Genomic DNA, 24,113 nt, shown 5'->3' on the forward strand with positions numbered 1-24,113 from the left:
GCCCCGGCCGCGCGCCGGCCTCCGGCGCTGCGCGCGGGGCCACGTGTGCGGGCGGGCGGGGAGGCGGCCTCGCGCCGCCCGTTTAAATGTCCCGCGCGGCGCGGGCCGCGCTGTGCGCAGGGACGGGAGCGGCCGCGGTGTGAGGCAGGAGGCGCCCAGCGGAGCCCGCCCGCCCGCGCTCCCGCCCTGCCCCCGCGCCTCGCCGCCGCCAGACGGGCACCCAGCGCCTTCGCCCGGGAAGGTCCGGGCCTGCCGGCGCGGCGGTGAGTGAGCGAGTGTGCGGGCACGGGGCGGCGGGCGCCCCTGCCGCCTCCTGGGGCGTCTGGCTGCGGGGTGAGGGGAGCCGGCGGGGCCGGCCCGGGGCTGCGGCCGCCCTTTCCGCGCTGTGCGCCCGCGCCTCTGCGGCCCTTTGTGGGGGCTGGGGCCCGGGCCTGCTCGGCCGCTCCCCGCACGGCGCTCCGCTCGCCCCGACCCGGCCCAGGCGGGCACCATGCGCCGGGAGAGGTGAGTGTGCCGGCCGCGCTGTGCGCGGGGCCCTGTAGGCCGAGGTCTGTCACACACCCCTGGGGGGGCTCCCGCGGCTCCTTCAGCCTCTTCTCTCTTGGCAGCGACTGCGCGGAGGAGAAGGCTCCCGCCAAGGGGGACGGGTGTGCGGAGGGCGCCATGCGAGCCCGCAAGAGGAAAGCCGATGTGGCCACGGTGAGTGCGGGCCCGGCCAGGCGGCCCAGCCTGGTGCTCGCAGGCCAGCGCCTGCCCCGCCGCTGGGCTTGGCCTCCGGGCCCTCGTCTCCTTTTGTTGGGTGGCTGGGGCCCATGTGGTGCTCTGGGTGTTGAGTGGGCCCTGGGCTGCTGCGGGCCTGTGATCCTGACGGGCTGGGCGGGTGTCACAGTGACCCATGGTCGCTTGTCCCATGCTTTGTACCCCTGAAATTATGTGTTGCTGTTTGTAGTTCTTACAGGATCCGGATGAAGAGATTGCCCAAATGGAGATGACTAGAAAAAAGCAGTATGAAAACCAGGTAACTCATTTGGCTTTAGATCATACTCTCGTAATCGTACTCAATCCTCTTGTTATTTTGCAGTACCTTATTATTACAAACATGGTGCAACACAGATACCTCCAGCTATATAGCAATGGGCAAGTTGGACTATCAACCCTGGCTGCTGAAGTGTTCAAAACACTTCAGTTTACACATGTTGCTTTGGAGCCTGTGCAAGAGATGAGGCCTGAGCTGATCTAAAACGTTATGTTAAGGCTTTAGTATATTCAGCCATCCTAGGATTGCAAGGGTGAACTTTACAAAAGCTTTAATGTGCATTTAGGCCTACATGGAGGGACTCTGCATTGAATTCTCTAGAGGGTTGCAAGCGTATAGTCATGAGCTTACGTGCTCTACCTTGCAAGCCGAAGTATGAGACACTTAAACATCCAAACAGAATTGTCTTTTGAGGTGATTCTCTTTGCAGTCATGTTTCTACTTGTGTGTCACCTGGGAGAGAGGAAAGATCCCCCTTTTACTGTCAGCTCTAGTCCCATTGACAAAGGTCGTTATCAGAAACAGAAAGTAAGAGGTTCCTGATTACAACTTTGAAGTTTATACCAGATGCTTATGGGGACGTAAAATAAGCTTCATTTATATGCAGAACAAAAGGATAAGTCACTTACCTGTCAAAATCAGACCTGTGGTGGAGGTTAGTAGTGACCATTGCCAGTTTTGTCAGCAAGACATTTAGAATGATCTGAGTGACAAAGTCAAAACTAGCCCTAGTAGTGTCCTCTAGTTCCCTTAGTGCCCCTTCTATATTCTTCAAAACAGCGATGCTATTGATGTCTCTATTGGATGCTATATCATTGTGTGGTAATAAAAATACGATGCTTTTGTACATAGCAATGCCCACGCTAAATAGTCGTCTGTTTTTTGAAATAGGTTTATTCTCATCCTTTTATTTCTGCACGCACACGCTTGGGCAGTCGCTGTCACTGGGACTTCAGCCTCTTAATGCACATGCAGGGTGATACTTAAGCTGCAAAAGTCACAACTGGGGAGTACAGACCGTGCTCATTTTGTACGCAAGGCTGTGCATAATGTGGCACATCTAACCAGAAGTGGCAGCTGGAAGTTCTAAGACTAAAGTGCTACCATAACAGATGGGCATCATTGTTTGGAATGGCCTCTGCTTGTTGCAACTGTGTATACCAGTTATCAGTCAACATATTAAGCAGGGCTCAAATGGTGAGCATTTAATGAGGGGATCTCTCCTTCCCTTCTGTCTTTCTTTTGTGCAGTATATTAAACTAATTTCTCACTTCTGACAAGGAAGAGCTGCCCGTCCTTCACCACAGCTCTCTCCTTTACCAAAAGATTCATTCTGTTTGAGCTGAGCAAGGGCTTCTTGTGTGTGTTTATTGCATAATAGTAAAGTGTTGTTAAAAAACTTTCAATGGGCACTCAGTTGTACCTTCTTCCAGAAAGACAGTGGAAAGAAACTTGAAATATATTTTGCATACATTGACCTTCAACTTTGAAAATAGATAAAGTCTTCCAATTTTGTGTTCTTCTTTGTGTTCCTGGTCTGGTGGCCTTTCAATGTTACTTCAGGAATGATAGGTAAATTAAAATTTAAATAATTTAGGGAGTAGACATCCAAAATATTTACTTGGGAGTTTTTCTAGTTAAGCTTAGCATACTGTTGGGATTTGGCTCTTTGATTCTGTAAAGCATAAATAAAATGGGTACCTGTGTATCCGTTGCTACATAGAGAAGGTTTTTTGTTGTGACAAAGTAGCCAGATTGTTACAGATCTGTTTAAAAAAGCTAACATTTGGCTGCACAGCAGCAGCTCTTCAGTCTATGGTGTGACACAAGCTATTCTCTGATATAAATTGCCATGGGCCACTAATGAGAATATGTTTACGATTCCAGCAGCAGTATAGCAGGCTTGTATGATAGCCAGTGCGGTAGTTATTCTGTTGAGGCACAGCAATTCTAAAATGCAAGTAGCTATAAATCCACTGCAGCCTATACCACATGACTTCTACATTAAATAAATTGTTTACTGACGCTAGTTTATACACAAGGCAAAATATCGTAGTCACATCCCACTTTACGGCATCTTCATAGTCAATTCATTAGTTTGCTTCTGCTGAACATAAGGCCTGAGTTCTTAATTAGGATGCTGTTACCCTTTATGTGATGAAAGGGTGGCTATATCATCAGGTTTGTGACAGCAGAATATTGCATAAATTCTGTGTTTGAATTTAGAGAACTGGCACTACTGTAATTCTGCTAGCAATTCTCATATTAATTCTGGCCACTTTCTGTGGATGGATACACTTCCAAGGCTCCGTGTAAAACAAAATTCATCTAACTAGATTAGAGTCTTCTATGCAATTGTGACACAAATACATGGCCGCCTCCATCTAGAGTGGAGAATTGAAAGTTCGCTTCTTTAGATGAAACTAATTAATGTTTTCAGATGAAAAGAAGATGGAGTAAACTATCAGGAAATAGTTTTGATCAGTTTCTCACTAGACGTTTTTCCAGAATCTGGACTTACTGTTGTCAAAATTTTCCACTTAACTGGTTTGAAAATATCCTCAAAAAAGTTTCTTTAGTCTAGGTTATTTTTGGAGGATCCAGGTTGAAAGCTTGACTTGGCCTTTATCTGGGGGAGGACAATATTCAGTCTCTTTAGAAAATTAAAAGTAGTAGAAGCTCTTATGCTATTTGGAAAGAGTTGGATCAGCTTAATAATGTGAGTTGTCCTCTCTTATATATTAATTCTGGAATCTCTTTCTGATGGCAAAACCCACTAAGCTTCAAACTAATGCATCGTGTCAGTGAAAAATGGCTAGAATTATAGTCTTACTATTTCTGACCGGCAAACCAAGGCTGGAGTCTATTAGTTGATATCAATATTTCTCTTCTACAAGGTGCTGCTTTTTAGGGTGAGACAAACAGTCCTGTCCCCTTCCTGTTCCTGTGTCTTTGATTTCAATGCTGAAAATCCTGACTTTGCTGTTTGAATGCAGTTCTGGGTTACCCTCTTCCTCTGCTTTCCTGCTGCCCTCCTTGCCCTCAGTCTGTGGAAGTTTGTTCTGGTGGCTCCCAGCTCACGTGGAGATGCATGAGTGTCTCAGTGGCTTGTGTTTTAGTGGTGGCTGCTTCACCAAGGGCTCTGCCTGGTCTGTCACCAGTAGCCCCAATGGTTGCTACCTGCTCTGTTTTGTGTCTGGCTTGTATGCCTGAAGGATTTCCAAAAGATCTATTTAAATGAGCATTAGAGATATTGGTGAATGATGACATGCTGCTGAAAATGGAGCTGTGGGAATGTTTGAGCTTTAAAAATAACCCACCTCTGAAATCCTGGGTTTTCGTCCTTTGGAGCTGTGTGGGCTTATCTGCTCTGATGGACTTCTTTGGTCACCTCCCTTCTGCCATTCTTGGTGCTCCTCCTCCTGTCTTCAGTTCAGTTTCTCCAGTCTTTACCTTGTTTTCAGGTCTGAGATACAGATCTGTATCTCTGGTCAGTTGTTCCTGTATCTGGAATGTTACTGCAGTTATCACCAAGCTTTCTTGCTAGGTTCCATATAGATTTGAAGAGTCAGTTTTCCCCACTGATTTTTGGCTTGCATCGTGCTTCAGCTCCTGTTTGCCTCAGAAGTAAACCCAGGACTGTAGGATTTCCTTCATTAGGCTGCACAGATTCTCTATAACATCTCCTGCTTTTTGTCAGCTCACTGCTTGATGGTTGTCTCTGTTCAAGCCCAAAGGAAGTTCTTCATGGTTTCCTCACACCTTCCCCACCTTAAACTGTTTCTTTTTCAGTGGTTGCTCCTGTTTCCTTACAGTTAGGGTGTGATGTTGTGCAGTTTCTTGATACTATTTCTTAGTTTTGGTTGAATGTCTTGCTGAATCTGCTTTAAAGACTTGAGTCTGATTAATATGCTCATTCCCTCAACTAAAATATGTGGTCTTCCCTCACCTACACTTATTCAGACTCCTGTCTCGCATTTGTTTCCTTCTCGCCTGAAGCTCAGCTAGATTCTTTTGCTCTTGCTTGCATCTTTTCCTCAGTCATCTTGGTGAGTGACATTATCTAGTCAAAAACTTTTTTGCTTCTTCACAAAACACCCAAGAGGCTCTCGACCCTTGATTTATATTTCCTTATAGAAGATCAGGGGTGGCGAAATCTCTCAAATCAATTGTCGTTGCTGCTGCGTAGCATGTGAGGTACCTGCCTTGGTTGAGAGCTCTGTGGAGCAGCTCCCTTGTCCTTCAGAAGCTGGTGGTGTAGTAAGCACCTTTAAATATATGTTATATAATTTACTGCTTTTCTGTTGGTTTGCTGATTAACTGATAAGACAGCACTTCTCTGAAGGCTGTTGGCAGCTGGGCTTGCCGTGCAGTTTGGAGGACAAAGTGTAACTAAAGTCTAGTTTTGAGGGAGGACAAAAATTAACTTAAAACAACGCTGATGTGATACTTTTCAGACTTTCAGTTTGTCAGGAGGCTGTAATTTTTAAGATAAAAATGCTCTTCCTTCTTTTTGCATTCCCCCGCTCAGATTAAATCGTGGCATGGCTGGGTATGTAGCTATGCTAGGTTTCAATGTAGAGCTCGAAGAAGAAAAACTGCCCATCTGTGTGTCAGTAACTCAAAGCACAAAGCAGTCTTAGCTGTGGGTGAACTGTGAAACGTGGTTTCTGTTTCATCAAGTTGGTAGTTTCTGTTTCTGAAGCCAGTGCTAGGAGGTAGCCATTTTGGTGGAAAGTGATGTCATTTATAGCAAGGACAGGGCAGAAATCAGGTGTGAAGCTTCCTGGCAAGAGGCAAAGTTTCATGTAAAGCATTTAATTGCTATCACTTGATGATTCTTCAGATTGTTTTTTCCCCCCCTCTTAAGAACCATTAGGGAGTTCTTGTCCCTTTAGTGGTGCAGAACAGATCAGTTTGCAGCAAAATGGCAGACTTCACTGTTAAGCAGAAATGGCAGATTTTAATTTGCTTAGGCATGATGACATGGGACTGGTTCTGTATTCTACCAGAAAACAAAAAAAGTAGTATTTTCCTGGGGAGCTGTGTGGAGTGTACACCAAGATGTTGTTTAACAGAGTTAGGGAGGAGAAAAGTAAACTTAAGTTCTGGTCCAAACAAAAGTAAAAGGATATGATGGGTGAAGTGTTGGATGTCTGATGTTTGCATACCTTGGCAAAATTCTTTACATGAAATGGTCAACTTGATACTTTAGTGGACATTGCTTAATATGTACTTGCTTTATTCTGAAAACAATTGGATCATAACTGCATTGTTTTTTCATCTTAGCTCTGCTAGATGAAAGAGTAAGAAAAAAATTCTATGGACTACTGTTTTGCTCTGTTCATTGTTAAACTTGCTTTGCATGGAACCATGACTTCAGGTGCTCCATCTACATATTCCTTACCAGAAATCCTAACCTTGTATTTGAGTTTTGAAGTTCCTTCTGCTTATTCTTTACCTGAAGGCACACATATTTTGCTAAAAACAAAGTGCAACATGACAGTAGGAGACTCTGACTTGGATATTCTTCCATGAAACAGTTGTGGTCCTTCAAAAGGAGAACAGGGTAGCAACATCCCTCTGCCCAGCACTGGTGAGGCCACACCTGGAGTACTGTGTCCAGTTCTGGGTTCCCCAGTACAAGAGAGACTAGAACATACTGGAAAGAGTCCTGCAGAAGTCCAGTAAAATGATTAAAGGACCAGAGCATTTCTCCCATAAGAAAAGGCTGAGGGAACTGGGACTGTTTAGCCTGGAGAAGAGTTAGGGAGATCGTATCAATTGTATATAACTACCTGAAATAAAGGATATAAAGAAGATGGAGCCAGGCTTTTTTTCAGTGGTGCCCAGTGATGGGACAAGAGGAGATGGACACAAACTGAAGCACAGGAGGTTCCCTCTGATAATGAGGAAACACTTTTTTTAGTGTGAGGGTGACCAAGCACTGGCACATGTTGCCCAATGAGGTTGTGGAGCCTCCATCTCTAGAGATACTCAAAAGCCATGTGTCCATGCTCTTGGGCGACTGGTGCTAGGTAGCCCTGCTTTAGCAGAGGGGTTGAACAAAATGACCTACAGAGGTCCCTTTCTGTCTCTAACTCTGTGATTCTGTAGTTTTTTGTCATAATTTCTTCCTAATGACATGTATTTTATTTACAGCTAAAATGATTATTTGAAAAGACATAGTGCAAAATCTTGTGTTTCATTTAACAGCCATCCTGGAATAACATTCACAAAAATGCCCATATGCTGCTTCCTACTCCAGATAAAGATGATGATCCAGTTGGTGTTGATTACTCTCACTTTATACACCTAAGTGTTGTTCAAACTAGAGCTTCACCATTACCAGTTCTAGGGTAAGTGAGCCATTTTTCTGCTGCTTGTCTGCCTGACTTTTGTCTTATGATTCAAGACTAAACATAGTGTTCTGTCTTAGCTGGGCAAACAGAGATGACGTATGGAAAAACATGATGAAAAAAGAAGAGACATATGTGAGGGATAAACTTTATATGCAAAGGCACCCTCTCCTGCAACCTAAGATGAGAACAATCCTTCTAGACTGGCTAATGGAGGTAAGCTTTCCCCTGCTTGTGAGTATTTCAAGTGTGCTTTTCTTGGTGTATTAATAACTTAATGTATTTATTACAATTATCTTTGGATAACCTATTAGCACCAGACACTTGTCCTCGTCTTAAAGTTTGTGAAGAATGGCATCAAACTTAAAAAAAATATATATATAATGGCTGAGGTGATGGTGTGCAAACTGACAATGTAATCTGTTATTAATTTAGATTGTGAGTGGATAATAAATTTATTCTTAAAGCTCCATGATGTAAGATTTTAGGGTCACACTGCAGAAAAAAAACTGCACAAATGATTATGAAAGTCACTGTAAGAAGGAAGGTGTGGTGGCTTAGAGATCAGATGTATCTCACAACCTGTCTAGCCATTATTGGCATGCAGAATGTGCTACAGTTCTCTCTGTATGTGAATCTTTTTTGCTGTTTGGATGACTTGGTGACGTGGTCTCTGTTCTTAATTCTAAAGTATTTGTGAGAGTTTTCTCTTTTGAGGTGTTGTAATGGTGCATCTTCACAAAAATGAGGAACTGATGTTCTAGCATAGTTAGAATGTGTGCTTGCGTTTCCTAAACGGCTTTACACTCTGATCTCTTTTTTTGGTAGATACTGTCGTGGCTGTCACCTTGTGTCAGAGGAAACTGTTCAACTCGTACTCTTAGTTAATGTGTTAACTTCACAGTAGCAGTGAAGCAAAAAGCCAATATGAATTTTATGTCTAGCTCTTTTTTTTGGTAATACATCTGTAGCATCTATTTTTGACTCTATAACACTGTTCTTGACCTTTATAATCTCTAATGTCTCTCCAGGTTTGTGAAGTCTACAAGCTTCATAGAGAAACTTTTTATTTAGCACAAGATTTCTTTGATCGGTTCATGGCAACACAACAGAATGTTGTAAAAACACTATTGCAGCTTATTGGTATCTCTTCTTTATTCATAGCAGCAAAGCTTGAGGTAAGTATTTCCAGCTTTACGTGAACATAAAAATGTGAATGGACAGACAGCACACTTATTGTACACTAGATTAATTTTAAGTTATTACTGTTTGTCTTTTAAGAGGGCTATTATTCTTCAATCTGTTCTTCACTAGCAAGGGATAAAAGGCCTTTTCTTTAGGATGTATAAAAAAAATCTTGATGTCAATTATGATGCCATCTTAATGGTGCTATAGTAAGACATAAAGTGTGTTGTACTGATCCATCAGAAGTGAAAGGTGAAGGCTATGAGCAGGAAATTTGAACAAGAAGTCTGGATATTAAAGGCAGAGGAGAATACCATGAGTTAGGGTGGGGCGGTTGGTTCTTTATTTTATTTTTTATTTTATAGCACATGAAACTAGTTACAACCTATTCCACAAATTAAATACTTGATCTTCTGTCTTTCAGGAAATTTATCCACCGAAGCTGCACCAGTTTGCCTACGTTACAGATGGAGCTTGTACGGAAGATGAAATCCTCAGTATGGAATTGATCATTATGAAGGTAATATTTCAAAGTGAAATTAGTTCTACTTCAGTTTTTAAAAATGCATAGCATGATCAGACTAAAAGCAGAGAGCCTCAGTTAATCTTATGTTCTGCTAAGAGGCACAATTTCTCTTTCTAATAAGAAAACAGTATTCTCTAGGTAACAAGTGATTTAAAGCACCCACCAGTGTGTGTGCGTTAACAAAATGAATTTTTCCCCCATCCTATCAGCAGGAAGAGGTACAGGAGAGGATTAGATTTGTGTGTTTCAAAGATGTCCTGACCAACTGGAGTTGCAGTTTCTGGTCTGGAGTAAATAGAGTTTAATGGTTTAAGTTAGGAGCTCTTTACTGATACTGAAGTCTTGTGCATGTCTGCTCTTTCAGGCTCTTAATTGGAACTTAAATCCACTGACAGTTGTATCATGGCTAAACATTTACATGCAAGTTGCATATTTAAATGAGCTTTATGAGGTATTGCTGCCACAATATCCACAGCAAATATTTGTACAAATAGCAGAGGTAAGGCTGAATTCTTCCTTCAAATGCTATTTTACCTGGGAGAAAAAGTGTTCTTGTGATAAACTTACTAAACATCTGTTGCTTTGTAGCTCTTGGATCTCTGTGTGCTGGATATTGGCTGTTTGGAATATACATATGGAGTACTTGCGGCTTCTGCTTTGTATCACTTCTCCTCATCCGAGTTGATACAGAAAGTTTCAGGTATTGGCATTTATAAACTAAGTCTAATGTGTTTAGAAATGTTGAGTCTTCATTCAGGCAGATAAGCATATGTCTTGTCATCCAGGTTATGAATGGTGGGAGATAGAGGAGTGTGTAAAATGGATGGTTCCGTTTGCGATGGCTATAAGGGAAGTAGGAAGCTCCAAACTTAAACACTTTAGAGGTATAGCTCCTGAAGACTTGCACAATATACAGACGCACGTAAACTGCTTGGATTTGCTGGTATGTATGTGGGTAATTATGACTAAAATCTGTCTGTAAAATCCCGTAAGTCTTGTTTCTTCTTTGGTTGGAACATACAGTAAACTTAAGTGAAACATTATCAGATTGAGATGGTATTCAGGTGATACAAGGCATAATGTTGTACTCCGGTTCCAGAATTCTTGGGACAGAGACTTGTCTTGGGACTGGCTTGCTCAGGATTTAGTTTAAAAAGGTGATTGTGATTTAAGCCTCTTATCTCAAATGGCAAACAATTACTCTAGAAACTGGAAGCAGATTTCTACCCTTTGGCATACTTCAAATACCATATGTTAGACCTTTATAGGAAATACAGGTGATGCAACCTTGTCTGATGAAAAAGAGGAAATACAGACTGACCTTGTGGGACTGTTACATGACAGTGGTGGTTCACAAAAAGTTGAGCAACAGTGTTTTTTAGGATAAAAAACTTGCAGAGGATCAAAATGTTGTCCAGCAAATTGTAGTTCATGTAAGCTGTGGTGTGTGGGGTTTTTTTGTTTAATTTAGGTTATTTAATTGCAGAAGAGGTTAAAGCTCTTCTTGTTCAGTTGCTTCTGAATTTTGCTTTCTTGAAAGTACAAGTACCATAATGCTGATCATCAGATTCCAAAAGTTAATACTGTAATACTGATCTCTTGGGGTTCCTATTCACTATTGTGTAAAATGTGATTTATCAGTTACTGTTAGGGGTCCTAGATTAAAAGATACATTTCCAGATTAGCAACCTATCCAGTTATAGAGCACTCAATTATATTGATGTGTTGCATAGATTTACCAAAGTATAAATATTTTCTTGTACTTTCAGGACAAAGCTCAAGCAAAACAAGCCATATTGGCTGAGCAAAATAGGACTTCACCTTTCCCCACTGGTGTCCTTACACCACCACAGAGCAGTAAGAAACAGTGTTCTGGACCGAAGCCAATATGACTTTAGAAACTGTTGACAGACAGTTTTGCTGAAGTGCCTGTTCTGCTGGTTCTAACTCCTGCTCCATTATGGAAATGCTGCCAGTGAAGTTCATAAGCTTTTATGGAATCTGAAAAGGAAATCTTTTTTCGTGACAGAAGAATTTTTCTATTTGAAATATTTTATTGAACATTAAAATATTTTAAATAAATGGATCGAGTACACCAGCCACTTAAAAGAACACCGAAGAGTGCTCCAAATGCTGCTATGGAGGGTGATGCTTGATGTGACCAACTGTTCAGAAAAAGGGCTTGAAGTTTAGATTAGTTACTGTGCCTGCTTGTCCTTTGGATAATCTGCAGTCATACTGTCCCCTGTTGACAAATGTGCAAAAAGTGCTGTGGAAGACAACATTTCAAAGCCTCTTTTTTCAAATGGTTGGCTTACAACTTGATGCCTTTTCAAAAACTCTTTACTGTAAATGCTGCTATGTCTCTGTGTATCCATTTTTAATAAAAATGCTGTCTAAGACAGCCGGTTTTATGTATATTCCTATTTTTCTTTTAATTATGATCAGCTACGGTTTTTGAGACTATGACCACTAGTAGTGTGGGAGTTGGGGATGAATAATGTAGTAACTGTTGTTTTATTTATTTACCACTACTGGCTTATCAATTAAAACTTCCTTTTTGGATACTAAGATAAAGTTGTCATGTTGGGCTACTTGGATTTCCCTTAGCCAGATGCAGGTGGCTGGGGAGGGGATAAGAAACATGACAAGTATCTGGGGAATCCTTCCACAACTCACTGCCTGATGATCAGTGTATTGTGAAATTCTTGAATCAAATTGTCTGGATTGTTATGCTGAATGGCATGAAGTGATCAGTGGGAAAAGCTTACCTTTGCTTGAAGCTAATCATTTAAACTTTAGGAGTTTGGCATGTCTTTGACAAGTAATTGTCGTCTGTGCAAAACTCAGTTCTGGAATGGTGTGTGCCTTTTTGCAGGAAGAGTCGTCCTTGACCTTTGGGGAGTCTGAGAAGTCATAGTAAGATGCTTTATGGGAAGTCATGGTTCTGGAGAAAAGAGGAATAGAAAAATAAATGTAAAAACTGCTGCTTGTTTTTTTCATCATGTTCACTTTGAAAGACTGTTCAACAACACTGAAAACTTTTGTGAGACGATCAGGATTCATCACGTTCTCCTGTAGATAACTTATATGCTACAACACTTATATTTCAGGAAGCTCCTACTCTGCTGTTGGTTAATTTTTCTAAACATTAGTTCCCAGCAAGGCTGCTTTTTAAGTTATTCTCCTTTTTACTCTTCCCTGACCCAGTATTCTGATAAATGTTAAAGCTTTAATGTAATAAAAATGCCTATGGTAACTAATGGTAAGCAAATTTTTTGGTGCTGCTGGCTTTTATTTTCTATTTGCAAATGAATGGTTTTAAGTTCTGTGCTAACAAAACAAGTGTAAATGTTAGCTGAACAAGCTTGGTGCCAGTTCAGAGAGGTTTTAATTTCTCAGAAAACTGGAATGTTGTATTTGCTTATTATTGAAGAAGTTTGTAACGCTGAAGGAATTGCTAAGACACACTTTGCTTATTTGTTCTTAAATTTAGAACACCAAATGGGGGGTGGGAGGTCGGACAATAACCCTCTAGGCTTAATTCTGAAATCACCAGCCAAGCTTTGGTACTAGTCCTTTAGCACTTCTCAGTGCTTAGTATGTGTTACATCTCTTTCTAAAAAAAAATGTTTGAAATAATAAAATTGTAATTAGCCTTTTATAAAGAAAATGTAACCCCCATTACATTCGTTCAAGAAATGATCTGTAATAGCATTAATCTGATGAACTCTTAACTTTCAGTTTAAGCTAAATATGTGGTTTTGGTTGATACCTAGGAGTGAACACAGGTGTTCTCTGCATTGTCTGCGCTGTGTGGGAAACCTGTATCTGAGAGATATGTGTCTATGAATGAAACTTCAGATAACAGGCCTCCTTCTAAATTGGATCTCTGCTTCAGATGGTAATCCTGCTAATTTTATAACGTTTTCCCCATCTCCTGAAAGGTCAGCCTGCTTTATTTCCCTGGGAAGCAGCCTGGTCAGAGCGTGGAGATCACAACTGCCCAGGTAGGAACGCAACCACGTGCCAGAGATGCGGTCCTTGCCAGCAGCGGTGGCTTATCTTAAAAGCTATTTTCTTTTTCATCTTTATGCTTTAAGAATATTTGCTTCTGGTTGTCCTGCAATACGTCTGGATACTTGTGCCTGAGTGTGCTGTCTTTCTAGGATAGCTTGCAAAAATTATGCACTGGTTGCCACAGGCTGAAAACCATCTTAAGGAGGAATAGTGCAGCTAATTTTAAGGAAGATAGTTGCCTCCATTGGAGGAACAAACCAAGCAAACAATAAAAAACAAAACCCTGGACCAACCTGGAGGCAAATTTATGGTAGCTGGGGGGAAGCAAGTGGGCAGTTCTGCTTGGCTAGGAAAGAGAAAAAGGTTTAGTGTGTGTTTTTGTGCCACCAAGATGAGCTAACATCAAATAATGTGTCCCTACCTGCTGTGTCTGACTTGAAGCCACATTACCCTGTGCGGTGGGGAGAGGGCTCTGGGGGGACGGCCCTGCGGCAACGTCTGAGGCTGCTGCTCCTGGTGCAGGAGTGCGGGGACATGAAGGCCCAAGGAACACTGAGAAAGTAATTTAGCTGTGTGTTGCTGCACACTCAGCTGGAAACTGTCTCTCCCTTTAATAGCTACAGACCAGCATAAAGCATGCTGCAAAGTAAATTGAATTCTGCAGTAACCCAGGTGGCATGTGATTATCTTCCTCCTCCTGAAAGGTTTGTCATAACTATGTATCAAAACCTCACCTTGGCCTGAAAGCTGGGGACACTGGAGAAACTTTGAACAAGAGAAATGAATCAATTGCTAATTTTGTATTACTGCTGTTACAAAATTGAAAGTTGGTGGTACCTGTGACCGTATTGAAGGAAATAGCCCCCAAATGAGCAAGCTGAGGCTGCGGTTGTGAGCTGGGGTTGGGAAGGAGGGCTGCTGGTGAGCAGAAAGGATGAAGATACAAAACTGCATCATGAGTCTGCCAGATGCTAAGCTGTTGAAAATGCTGTAATTACCTAACAAGAGTTCACAGAAATAGTTCTGCGTAGCTTGTCTCCCATGAAGTGGTAGGATGATCTGCCTGTGGCTATCTATCAGTTTCTAGGTGTCACGTCAGTATCTCTTGGTTCTCAGGAATTACAACAGGAGGGCTTTTATTACATCCCTGCTTGCGAGAGGTAGAGTTAAGCAGCCGGTGTGAGTTCAGCAGAGTGCTTGCACAGGTTCTCAGCCGGGCATCCCATGGGAGCTGCAGGCTCTGCAAGCTCTCTTGACCTGGCTCAAATTTCTCTCAATTCCTGGTTGCTGTTTCCTTCATGTGCAGCGTGGCTGGCTTGTCTCATAGCAGCAGCCTGAATTCAAGGCGGCTGGCTCAAACGCTATTCAAGTAGGCTGTGAAATCAGACCATGGTGCAAGTGGACAAGGCTTATTGTAGCATTGCCTCTTGGCAGGGAGGCATCAGGGCACCTGAACGTTAGCTTGGGAATTGCTAAAGGCTACAACTGGCTTTCCTCTGGGTTTTGATGGGACTAACACCCAGTCTGGGCACTGCAAGGTTAGTAAAAGCCTGTTAGGAAATTGTCAGGGGGTACTATGCAGTGCAGCAGGGGAACTGGTTGTGCACAGGTTGACACTGGATGGACCTGCCTTACCTTGTTTGTTGGTATAAATCCTCTCCTGTTTGGGGAATGTGCTGCTTCTACGTGTTTAACAAAATGTATTTAAAGCACCAAGTTACTCATACCTGCATCTTCCAAATGTTCCTGCTCCACAACCCTCTACCCCCATAAAAGGGAGATGCACACACTATGAAATAATACAGGTTAACTCTGACTTTGTCTAGTCTTGAATTTGTTGGGGGTTAAGCACAGCTCCTCCTTGCTGGCAAGGCTGAGGTCACCTTGACCTGGGCTCTCATAGACTCTTTGGAGAGATCTCCTGCTTGGACTTGACATGTAAATCGGTGGTTCAGCTCCATGCACGATGCCCATGGTAGGAATCAGCAAGGCGAAATCAAAAGATCAAATGTTTGGGTTTTTTACAGATTGTATACAGTAAAATTCCATGAAATGGAAATGATACTGGGATTAATCATGAGCTGAACTATTTTCCTGACAGAGAAAAGCAACAAGCCTAAATATTTTCTGGAAAATCATGCAGCTAAAGGCTACACCACAGACGTGATTTCCTGGTACTAAAAGCATATATTGGTATGTTGTATCTTCTTCCATTGGAGGTAGATTCTTTTATTTTCAATAGGGTCAAGGGTCCAAAGTAGCTTGTGTACAGGTGTGAGCTTTCAGAAGGAAATGCGAAATCCACGAAACCCAAGAGGGTGAGACCGCTGCTGGTTGGCATGAGCAGGCAGCACACACTGCTGCACTCTGGAGCTAGGATTGTTGCTTTTTATCTTAAATACGGATGGAAGAGGCCTCACATAGAACTAAAAATAAGTGACTTGGCTGGAAATAAAGCATTCACTACAAAGTGTGTAAAAACGTGATAAAGCTGTGTAGGAAAGGCTTTGGTTTCTGCTCCTCCCTGCCCCCCAATGTAAAAGGAGAAGCAGGGACAGCTGTGATTTGCCAGGTTATCGTGTTCAGACTCCAGTTACATGAACTTACCCATTGCGTGCCCTGCGTGTAACTGGGATGAATGGTTTGAGTGTTCTTGGATTGAAGCCCAGAGTAACAGCATCGGACAGAAAAGAGTAATATGGTGCTTTATTTTATAATTCTGAGTAAGGTGTTTGGATTTTTTTTTTTACTTCAAGGGCAGTACTCTATCAAGATACTAACCTCTGCAGCTGAGCACCTCAGCCCAGTTTTTCTATATGTTAAGAATTATTGAACATAAGAAGAGTTGAAAGATAATAGGTATGGATTTTTTTCACCCCAATATTCATCTTCTAAGTACTTTCCAGATGTCAATATAATATTTGGACTGTACAGCTCACAGTGGTTTGGTGGTTACACTTTGGTTTAAGGTTGGTCTGAGAATAAAAGAGTTGCTTTCTCACCTCAGCCAAATCTGCAAAATGTTGCTTTCATAAAGCTGATGTTTCTGGGCTCACAGGAGACATCCGCTCTTACCTATGCCAGAATGATGATGATGTTATTTGGGCACAGCAGAATGCAAGTGAAAAACTTTTTTCATCTTGGTTTGGGAAGTCTGGTTGTCAGCCACGGGCTTGTGAAAGCAAAGAAAAATGTTTTAATTTAGGCCAAAATCTTGCAGAATGAAGAATGTGCTGAGGAAAGGTTAGCTGATCCTGTGCAGTTTTATTAGTATTCTGGGCTTCAGTCAGGAGATTAATAATTGCCACAGACAGTGTCTCTTCATATTAAAGTGTCTTCACATGAGTAGTTTGGGTGAGTGCAAAAGGACTGCAAGGCACAAGCAAGCTGTCCTGTCTCGCCCCAACTGATAATGAGTCAACACTTTAATATAAAGAAGAGACAGTTGGTAACAGTCATTAACATAACAAAGTGCCCTATAGATCACTCCAAATTCATCTGACTGCTTTTAAGCAAATGTTTTCCCCTGAGAAGTGGCAACAGAACAATTTGTTGAATGTTTTGCTGCCTGGGCCACCCTGTTCTGCTGGGAGTGGAAGAGATGCTCCTGTGGGTTGGCTGGTCCTGAAACCTCCTAATAGAGGATGCTATTTGTTTGCAGTGACAGTGTGCTGATTTTTTTCTCTTTTAGCCTTATTTCCTATCAAAATTGGACTCATGGGGTTTTTTTGTGTGTTGTTTTGTTTCTCCCCTTCCCTGTTTGTTGGCTTCCTCCATTGGACAGCTTCAAGAAGATCTGACTTCTGCTAGTATAAGTAAGAAGAAACAGGAGTCAGACAGGCTGCTGGTCCTCCATGTGAGGAAGAGACACAAGCTCAGTGACCGTGCTCTCTGCTTGGCCAGACCCCTGGACAAGTGACAGCTGGGGCTTCTGTGCTGCCAGGGTGAAAGGTGGGAAGCAAGAGGGAAGAGGGGAGGAAGGGATGAGGGAGTGTAGCAATGGCAGCCATGATGTACATCTGGCATTGAAGAGTGCTCAGTAGAGGCTACGAGTAGGTTCAAGGAGGGAGGAAATGCCATGCACAAGAGCAGGTCTGTTAGTCTGGTGCTTATGGAGAAGTTTGATTGACTTCTTTACGTGCTATCATGCTGGGACAACACAAGAAACACATTGGCTGAATGTACCAAGAAGCCATTGTGCATCTGCCCAGAAGAAGCTGTTTTTGTCCTTGTTGTAACTTGCATATGGTCTGGAGCCATGGTCAGACTACAGGTTTCTCCTGTGGTTTCTGAGATCTGCTTGCCTGTGGCAACAGGGCTGGTGTGTGCTGGCAGTTCAGCAGCTTTAGATCCTCCTGCTTCCAGGTGGACTTTGCCCCCCCAGCAGCCTGCAGAGACCCCCTTCCTGGGACTGACGGAATGGGAAGGTTCGACTCGAGAAGGTAAATCGTGGGAGCTGAGAACACGTTTCTGGCTGGCAGATGAGTGGTACCAAGGATGAAGATACCAGAGCAACATGGGGGAAGTAGTTTTGAGAGGCATGACTTCACTGCTGATACTTGCATACATGATTTAGAGTGCCTGCAGATGGGTCACCACCACGAGGGCAGCTGCAGGCACGTGGGACAGTGGCTTTGGGGTGGCTGTGTGCATTTTGGGACCTGTTGCTCACGAGCATGAGAGCAACATAGCATTCGACAACAGTAGACCTCGGTGAGGCAAAACTTGATAAGGCTGATAAAATACCGACCCATGTAAATCAATGGGAATTTTTGCCATTATTCTCTTATTTCATTTGAGCTCTTACAACCAGAGTAACCTGTGCATCCCTTCTTAGATAAATGATGCATCCATGCTGCTCAGCCACACGTGTTGTCCAACTGACTCTCTGCCAGCTATTGGTGTCGGAGGGAAACCGGAGGCACCTCTGCCCACCCTGCCGGGGTAGCTGTGCATGCCAGACACTCATCTTTGGGGTGCAGGGGGAGCATGAATGTGTCCCTTTGTGCCGGGCTGCGCTGGCGGCCGTGTACTCCTTCAGGGATGCAAGAGCGGGTTGGAAGATGTGCGGGTGGGACCTGGCTGGGAGAAGGGCGATGGCGGGAGCAGCTCGGTGGCCCCACACTCATTGACTTAATTGGGGCTGCGCGGCAGGGCTGGAGGAACGCAAGATGGCCGGGATTCTCACGGCGTGGGGAGGCTCGCTGGCGACAACCGGGACCCGGCCAAATCATTAACGTCAATTAAGTACAGAATGTGTAGATTACTGACATGTTATTGTTAGGGCTCTAAAGGAAATATAATTAATAAAACTCCCCCAGCCACACCGAGAGGCAGCCCTTTGTGTTCCCTGTGCCTTCCCCTGCCGGCAACGTCTATCTCCTCCCGTAGCCCCGCGCTCCTTTCAGCAGCCTCGGACAGCATTAACATTTGAATTAACATAAAATCACTTTCTGAAATCTGTTAACATTCATAATGTTGCTGTACTTTGCCTGATCACTGCACTTTTTCTGTCGGTTTGAGCTCGGTGAGTTTTTTCAAGTGATACCAAACATAGACATATTATGCTGCAAAAATCGCATATTTGTTTAATGATTTCCCATTGGTATCTTTGTTGCTATGAACTAAAGCATTAAATAGAAGCTAGCACATTAACGCTTTGTTGTTCTACATAATAAATTTGAATATCCCCCGATGAATATTTTTAACAGGAATTTTCTGAATAAAATGCATACGTGCCAGGGTATTAGTAATTACTTCAAATTGGTTTTTGACATTTAATGTTGACATCTAAAATATCTCCTTTAATTTTTGGTTGCCTCTGCAAACAGAAGGGATGGCATTCGTCCTGGGGAAGGCTGGGTGGACAAATAACACTTTTACTCACGATGAAATGAAAAGCAATAAAGAAAATGTGCTGAATGTCAACAGTAAAGCATATCTTCTCTTCATGTGTTATGAAGAGAATATACCCCAAAATGTGCCTACACACAAAAAATATCCTTTAAGTGACTTAATACGTTTGAATATTAATGGTTTGAATGTTAATCCATTGCAGTTTTTTGAAAATTGGTTATTTAAATACATTATTACCTCAATAAATTCTCCATGGTCACTGTGGTAGCCATAGTATGAAAAATAATAATCATAAATCTGAATTTACAAAATATATCCAAAACTGCATGGTTTTGCTGAGAGAAACAAAAGATGAAGTATATATTATCTAACTCGGTCTATTTTGTCCTTGCAGGAGTTGCTTGTCTGAAAAACCAGCAGATGGAGTCTGTTGGAGGACACGAGGGTCTGGCAGCAGCCTAAGAAACCAGCTTGATTTCATAAGCGAGCGATGACTGAAAAGCTTTACCATGGGAGATGCAGTCTGGAAACCTCTGCTAAGGAAGCTGTTTGATGCTGAAGCGTCTGCATTTGCAGAAAGCAACTTTGCTGGGAACCTGGGTGAGTGGCTACGGGATCGTGTGCCCCTGGTTGAAGGGATTTGGCCAGCAGCGGTCAAAGGCGGTTTCTACCCCTGCTGCCGCTTTCTGCTGGATGGTGGAAAAACCAACAGGCTTTGGTTTCAGCACAGCCAGCTGGTATTTTTCAGCATTAGCAGCTTTGCGTTCAACTGCACAGAAATAGAGGAGCAAGGGTGTTCAAGGGGTGCAGGCAGGTGTGCTCCACCACGAGCTGTCCCGGGGTATCTGTGACAGGCAAGCATTGGTGGCCTGGGGGGAGCGGGGACGTGGGTTTTGGGTGCGGGAGGCCTCTGGGAGCCACCCCACGGCACAGCCACACTGCAGGACAAAGCTTCTGGGGTGGTCTGAAGGGAAAATGGATGTCATGCTCTTATCTTTCTGCACAAGGTTCCATTCAACACTGTAACATGTCTGAAGGCAGGCTGTGATGTGTCATGTCAGAGAGCATCTCCATGGACGCTTGGGTGCAGGAGAGGCCAGGGCAGAGGCTTGTGTGTGCACAGCATCAGGCAGGGTGGGAAAGCCCCTTATCCCTTCTCTTCTTAGTTTTTACAACTTTTTTGTTAAAATAATTATGATGAAAATCATGAAGCACCTCTATACTTTTGTGTCCCTGAGTGTCTCTCATTATGCACAAACACGTCTTTGCCCCTGAATTCCCTGGGTTTTTTAAGAGGAAGAGGATTGTTATTTGCAAGTGTCAGCAGTTGCTGGGTTCTTTGCATGGAGATGGCCTTTGGGGCAGCAGTGTGGCAAACCCAAGTGAGAAGAGAGAATACCTGTGATTCCTGAGTGCTCCCTGACACTGTACCATAGCAGAAGAAGGGTCGTGATCAGGGACTTTGCAGCCAGCAGGACCTGCAGGAGAATCATAGGCATTGCTTGTGTCCCACAGATGCAGTGCTTCAGGGGTTACGTAGTAATAGCAGTAATTCTAGGCAGAAGAGTGAATGAAGACTGCTCCACCTTTGACTTTGTCCATTCCCATGACATCTATTGCTCATCATTTTCAGCTTCTGCTCCACTCAAGGTACCTCTCATCTGCGCCTGACGATCCTCGTGTGAGCATCTGGGAATGTTACTGGCTTTTGAATTTTTTTGGCTGCATTGTGACTCAGCTAATAGCATTCAACAACAGTAGACCTCGGTGAGGCAAAACTTGATAAGGCTGATAAAATACCGACCCATGTAAATCAATGGGAATTTTTGCCATTATTCTTTTATTTCATTTGAGCTCTTATGACCAGAGTAACCTGTGCATCCCTTCTTAGATAAATGATGCATCCATGCTGCTCAGCCACACGTGTTGTCCAAGGACAAGGAAAGAAACCAAATGACTCTTGAGTCCCTCAGGAGCCCCGAGAATGGGGACATCACATCTGTATGCCAAGGAGCACACCCAGGCAATGAGTGCAGCACAGATCCCCCCCTTTCACAGGCTGCAGAGTCCTGACGCAGGGACCGACCCCAGGGTGCTCTCATCCAGCTCAGAGTCAGGCATCTCTGTAGGTTTAGGGATACAGAAACGCGATTAACTTCTCTGCTCAACCCTCAAAAAGCTGAGCACCCTAACTGTGAATTACAGCCTTTGCTTTCGTATCTGCAGCTGAGTTTGACATGTGTAGCTGCAGCTGGCCCTACCTCTACAGTTTTATTTGATAAATCTGATTGATGAGGGTTTTTTAATTCCTCTCAATCTCTTCAAATTAAAAAAAAAAAAAAAAAAGAGGGAAAGAAGTTGAAAAGAGATGTAATTGCAAGTAAGCACTATAGAAATCTCCAGCCAGCAGGCATGCTTCAAAGGAAACAGAACCAGCCTGGACCCTTTAGTTGCTGGTGAGTGAGGGCTTCAAATGTGACAGCATTTTAATTTTGATCCCTACCAAAAGAGCTTAATTGGGAGATACTGGGGGTTTTGATCCCTATGGCCTCTTCAACCCGGTGAGCAGAGGCTGCTGTTAGCTTGGGTTTGATCAGTAACAAAGAAAAGTTTCCTCCTCGAGGGGCGAGAGCACTGCTTGGTACCGTTAAAGCCCTGATGCTACAGAGCAGCCTGGCTGGGCCATGTGGTGCTGTGAGCCCAGCTCTCTTGGGTTCTCCTGTGCTTGCCATGGGCACCAGGCAGTGACAGGGCTCTCCCCTGCCTTTGTATGTGAGTAACTTGTCCATGTCCTTCTGTTTGCTCACACCATGATGCAGCTGCTGCCTGGGCTTCTGGGCACACACAGGCAGCTGCCTGCACCACCTCCTGCTGCCTGTCCGCATCAGCCCCCATCCCATCCTGTCCCATCAGTCCGTGCCCCAAGGAAGGGTGACCAGAGAGCTGTGGCTTTCCTCTGCTTTCCCATCATCTTCCCTGGCATGTTCTCCTTCAGGGCCAGGGAATTAAGCAACTTATTTTCATTAGTGTCAATGCACCTCGCACCTAGCTCTAAACTACCAATTAAAGTTATCGATTCCGATCAGCAAAGGTACTAAATTCCAGTTGGAACTGAAAAAGCAGGTATTAAACTTAAGGAGACAATCACAGCCATGGATTAAAGCAACTGATTTATCATCTTTGTATCTTTACAAACACTAATCCTCAGGATGTGGGTCTGCACCTACTCCTGTGTGTTTGGAATCTCTTATTTCACCCGAGCGGGACAGATTTGAGCTGCGAATCTCAAACTGTCACCCTTGAATAGCTATCTTCCCCAGAAACTGGTTGACTTTTTGGTTCAGCTGATTAATTCTACAGGATGATTAATTATTGTGTAAAGATAATTTTGTGTTTATCAGTTTGGGACTTGAGAATTTGTTCTTTTATTTCCTGATCCTGCAAGCACAGTAGCAAAGTGTTGTAATTTTTCACCAGCTTCTGCTATGGATTCTCATGTGGCTTTTCTCGGTCTGCTCACTGTATTTAGTCCTTAGCTTGTGGTGTCTCCATAAGCCATTATCAGTCCATACATCTGTGCTGTGAAGAAAGCATTTAACATTTTTCTGTTCTAATTTCATCTGAATTAAGAATGCATCCAAACAGGTCACTGCCAAAATTAAATGATTGTTAGGATAACTTGTCCTTGGACCTTAAATTTAAAAAAAAGCTTCATCCTGTCTTAGTCTGAGTTGATTCAAGAGGCATGAATGTCTGCATTCCTCTGCAGCAGGAGTGACCTGTGTCTGCTCGATACATAGTGGTGGTTTAAAAAGCTAATAGTATGGTTGAACTGAGAGTGAGAAAGAATATGAAAGAATATTATAATTGTGCATAACAGAAATTTCTATAATTAAAAATGGAATTCTCTGGCATTGGAGCAGAAATAGCAATTTTCTACCCAGTGAAGCTCCAAATTATTTTAGAGGGAATTAGATGTATTCTGCTGGACTGCGATCACTCTGAAAGATTTTTTTGATGCTAAACTGTATCTGAATATTGGAAAGAGTAAGCTGTGTTGTAGTTTCACTTGCTGCTAGCTTGGAAGTAGAAACTTCAGAGACAAAAGTGTCATAGCTTTTGTATTTGTTACACAGTTACATTCTCTCTTCGCATGGTTCTAATGTGGGAAATACCTTCTATAACCATTGTGTAGTCTTGTATGTGCATTTTTCACTGTGTTTGAGCCAAGATAGCAATTGGCTTTACATGCAGTTGCATCCTGAGAAGCTAATTCTATGGGTTGGTGGTTGAAAGGTGCAGGAGGTTCCTGTTACAGGACAGGCAGCTCTGAGCAGCAAAGACCTGCGCAGGATTCCTAGATGGGACATCTCAGTTTCCCCAACACAGCAGCAAAAGTGAAGATACCCTTTTCTTTTAATTTTTTTTTTCCCTATTTGTTTTAAATTGACTTGTGCTGTAATCAACTGTTTCAGCATAACCTCCAGTACTTTTCTGGCTTTCCCAAACCTGATCTTCCACATGCCAGAAGGCCGACCTAGATGGGCTCTGGAGATAAAGGCAACAAAATATTCGGGATATGTGCACATGCTGGCCCCAGCATTAGGTTGCCCTCTAGTTTTATCTCCACTGCAGTTCACTCCAGGCCTTTGCCAAAGCCCGGTTTGTCTGAGCAGTGCTCTGGTGCGTCTTCCAGGCTGGGAGCCTCGTGTGGTCACACCTCAAATATCAGTCCTAAGGTAAGCTACAGTTGTATGATTCATTTTACTGAATGGGGGCAAAATTCAAGTGAGCACTTGTTTGCGTGAGAAAACTTGCTGGCACGGTGACTCCAGCTCAGACCCATCGGTACGTAGTGCTGGTATTTCTGGGCATGGCTGAGCATCCTTTGGAAAGGTGGCAGAGGGACCAGCTCCTCTGTCTGAGCTTGGCTGTGGTATATTCAGTGTAAATCATAAGAAAGCGATTGGTGTTTGTCTCCATTAGCTCTGATATAAATATTGCTGCTCTGCCCTCGCTATTGACAGTGAGTGTTTTTCTGCTCACAGCCCTGTGCCAGGCACTGACAGGCTGCTCCAGCACGGAGGATGCCTGACCCGGCCTCTGACCTGGTGCTGGGGAGAAGGAGGTT

The 24,113-nt window shown here is 43.4% G+C and overlaps 1 protein-coding gene across 1 annotated transcript; it reads left to right on the forward strand.

The window, feature by feature from the left end:
* The first annotated feature begins 124 nt into the window (after positions 1–124).
* Positions 125–12,781, forward strand: CCNE1 (cyclin E1). Its single transcript, XM_082062349.1, has 11 exons — positions 125–504; positions 609–699; positions 950–1,018; positions 7,253–7,395; positions 7,476–7,611; positions 8,427–8,573; positions 9,005–9,100; positions 9,471–9,605; positions 9,695–9,806; positions 9,892–10,049; positions 10,876–12,781. Exons 1-11 carry the CDS (start codon positions 491–493, stop codon positions 10,996–10,998), a joined length of 1,224 nt encoding a protein of 407 aa, XP_081918475.1. The 5' UTR covers positions 125–490; the 3' UTR covers positions 10,999–12,781.
* Positions 12,782–24,113: the final 11,332 nt, after the last annotated feature.

Source organism: Streptopelia decaocto, assembly GCF_964273445.1.
Source record: "Streptopelia decaocto genome assembly, chromosome: 11".
Taxonomy (NCBI): domain Eukaryota; kingdom Metazoa; phylum Chordata; class Aves; order Columbiformes; family Columbidae; genus Streptopelia; species Streptopelia decaocto.

Coding starts and splice junctions, on each gene's coding strand:
- CCNE1 (XM_082062349.1), top strand. Junction 8,574..9,004: donor TCATAGCAGCAAAGCTTGAG/GTAAGTATTTCC, acceptor TCTGTCTTTCAG/GAAATTTATCCACCGAAGCT. Junction 9,606..9,694: donor TATTTGTACAAATAGCAGAG/GTAAGGCTGAAT, acceptor GTTGCTTTGTAG/CTCTTGGATCTCTGTGTGCT.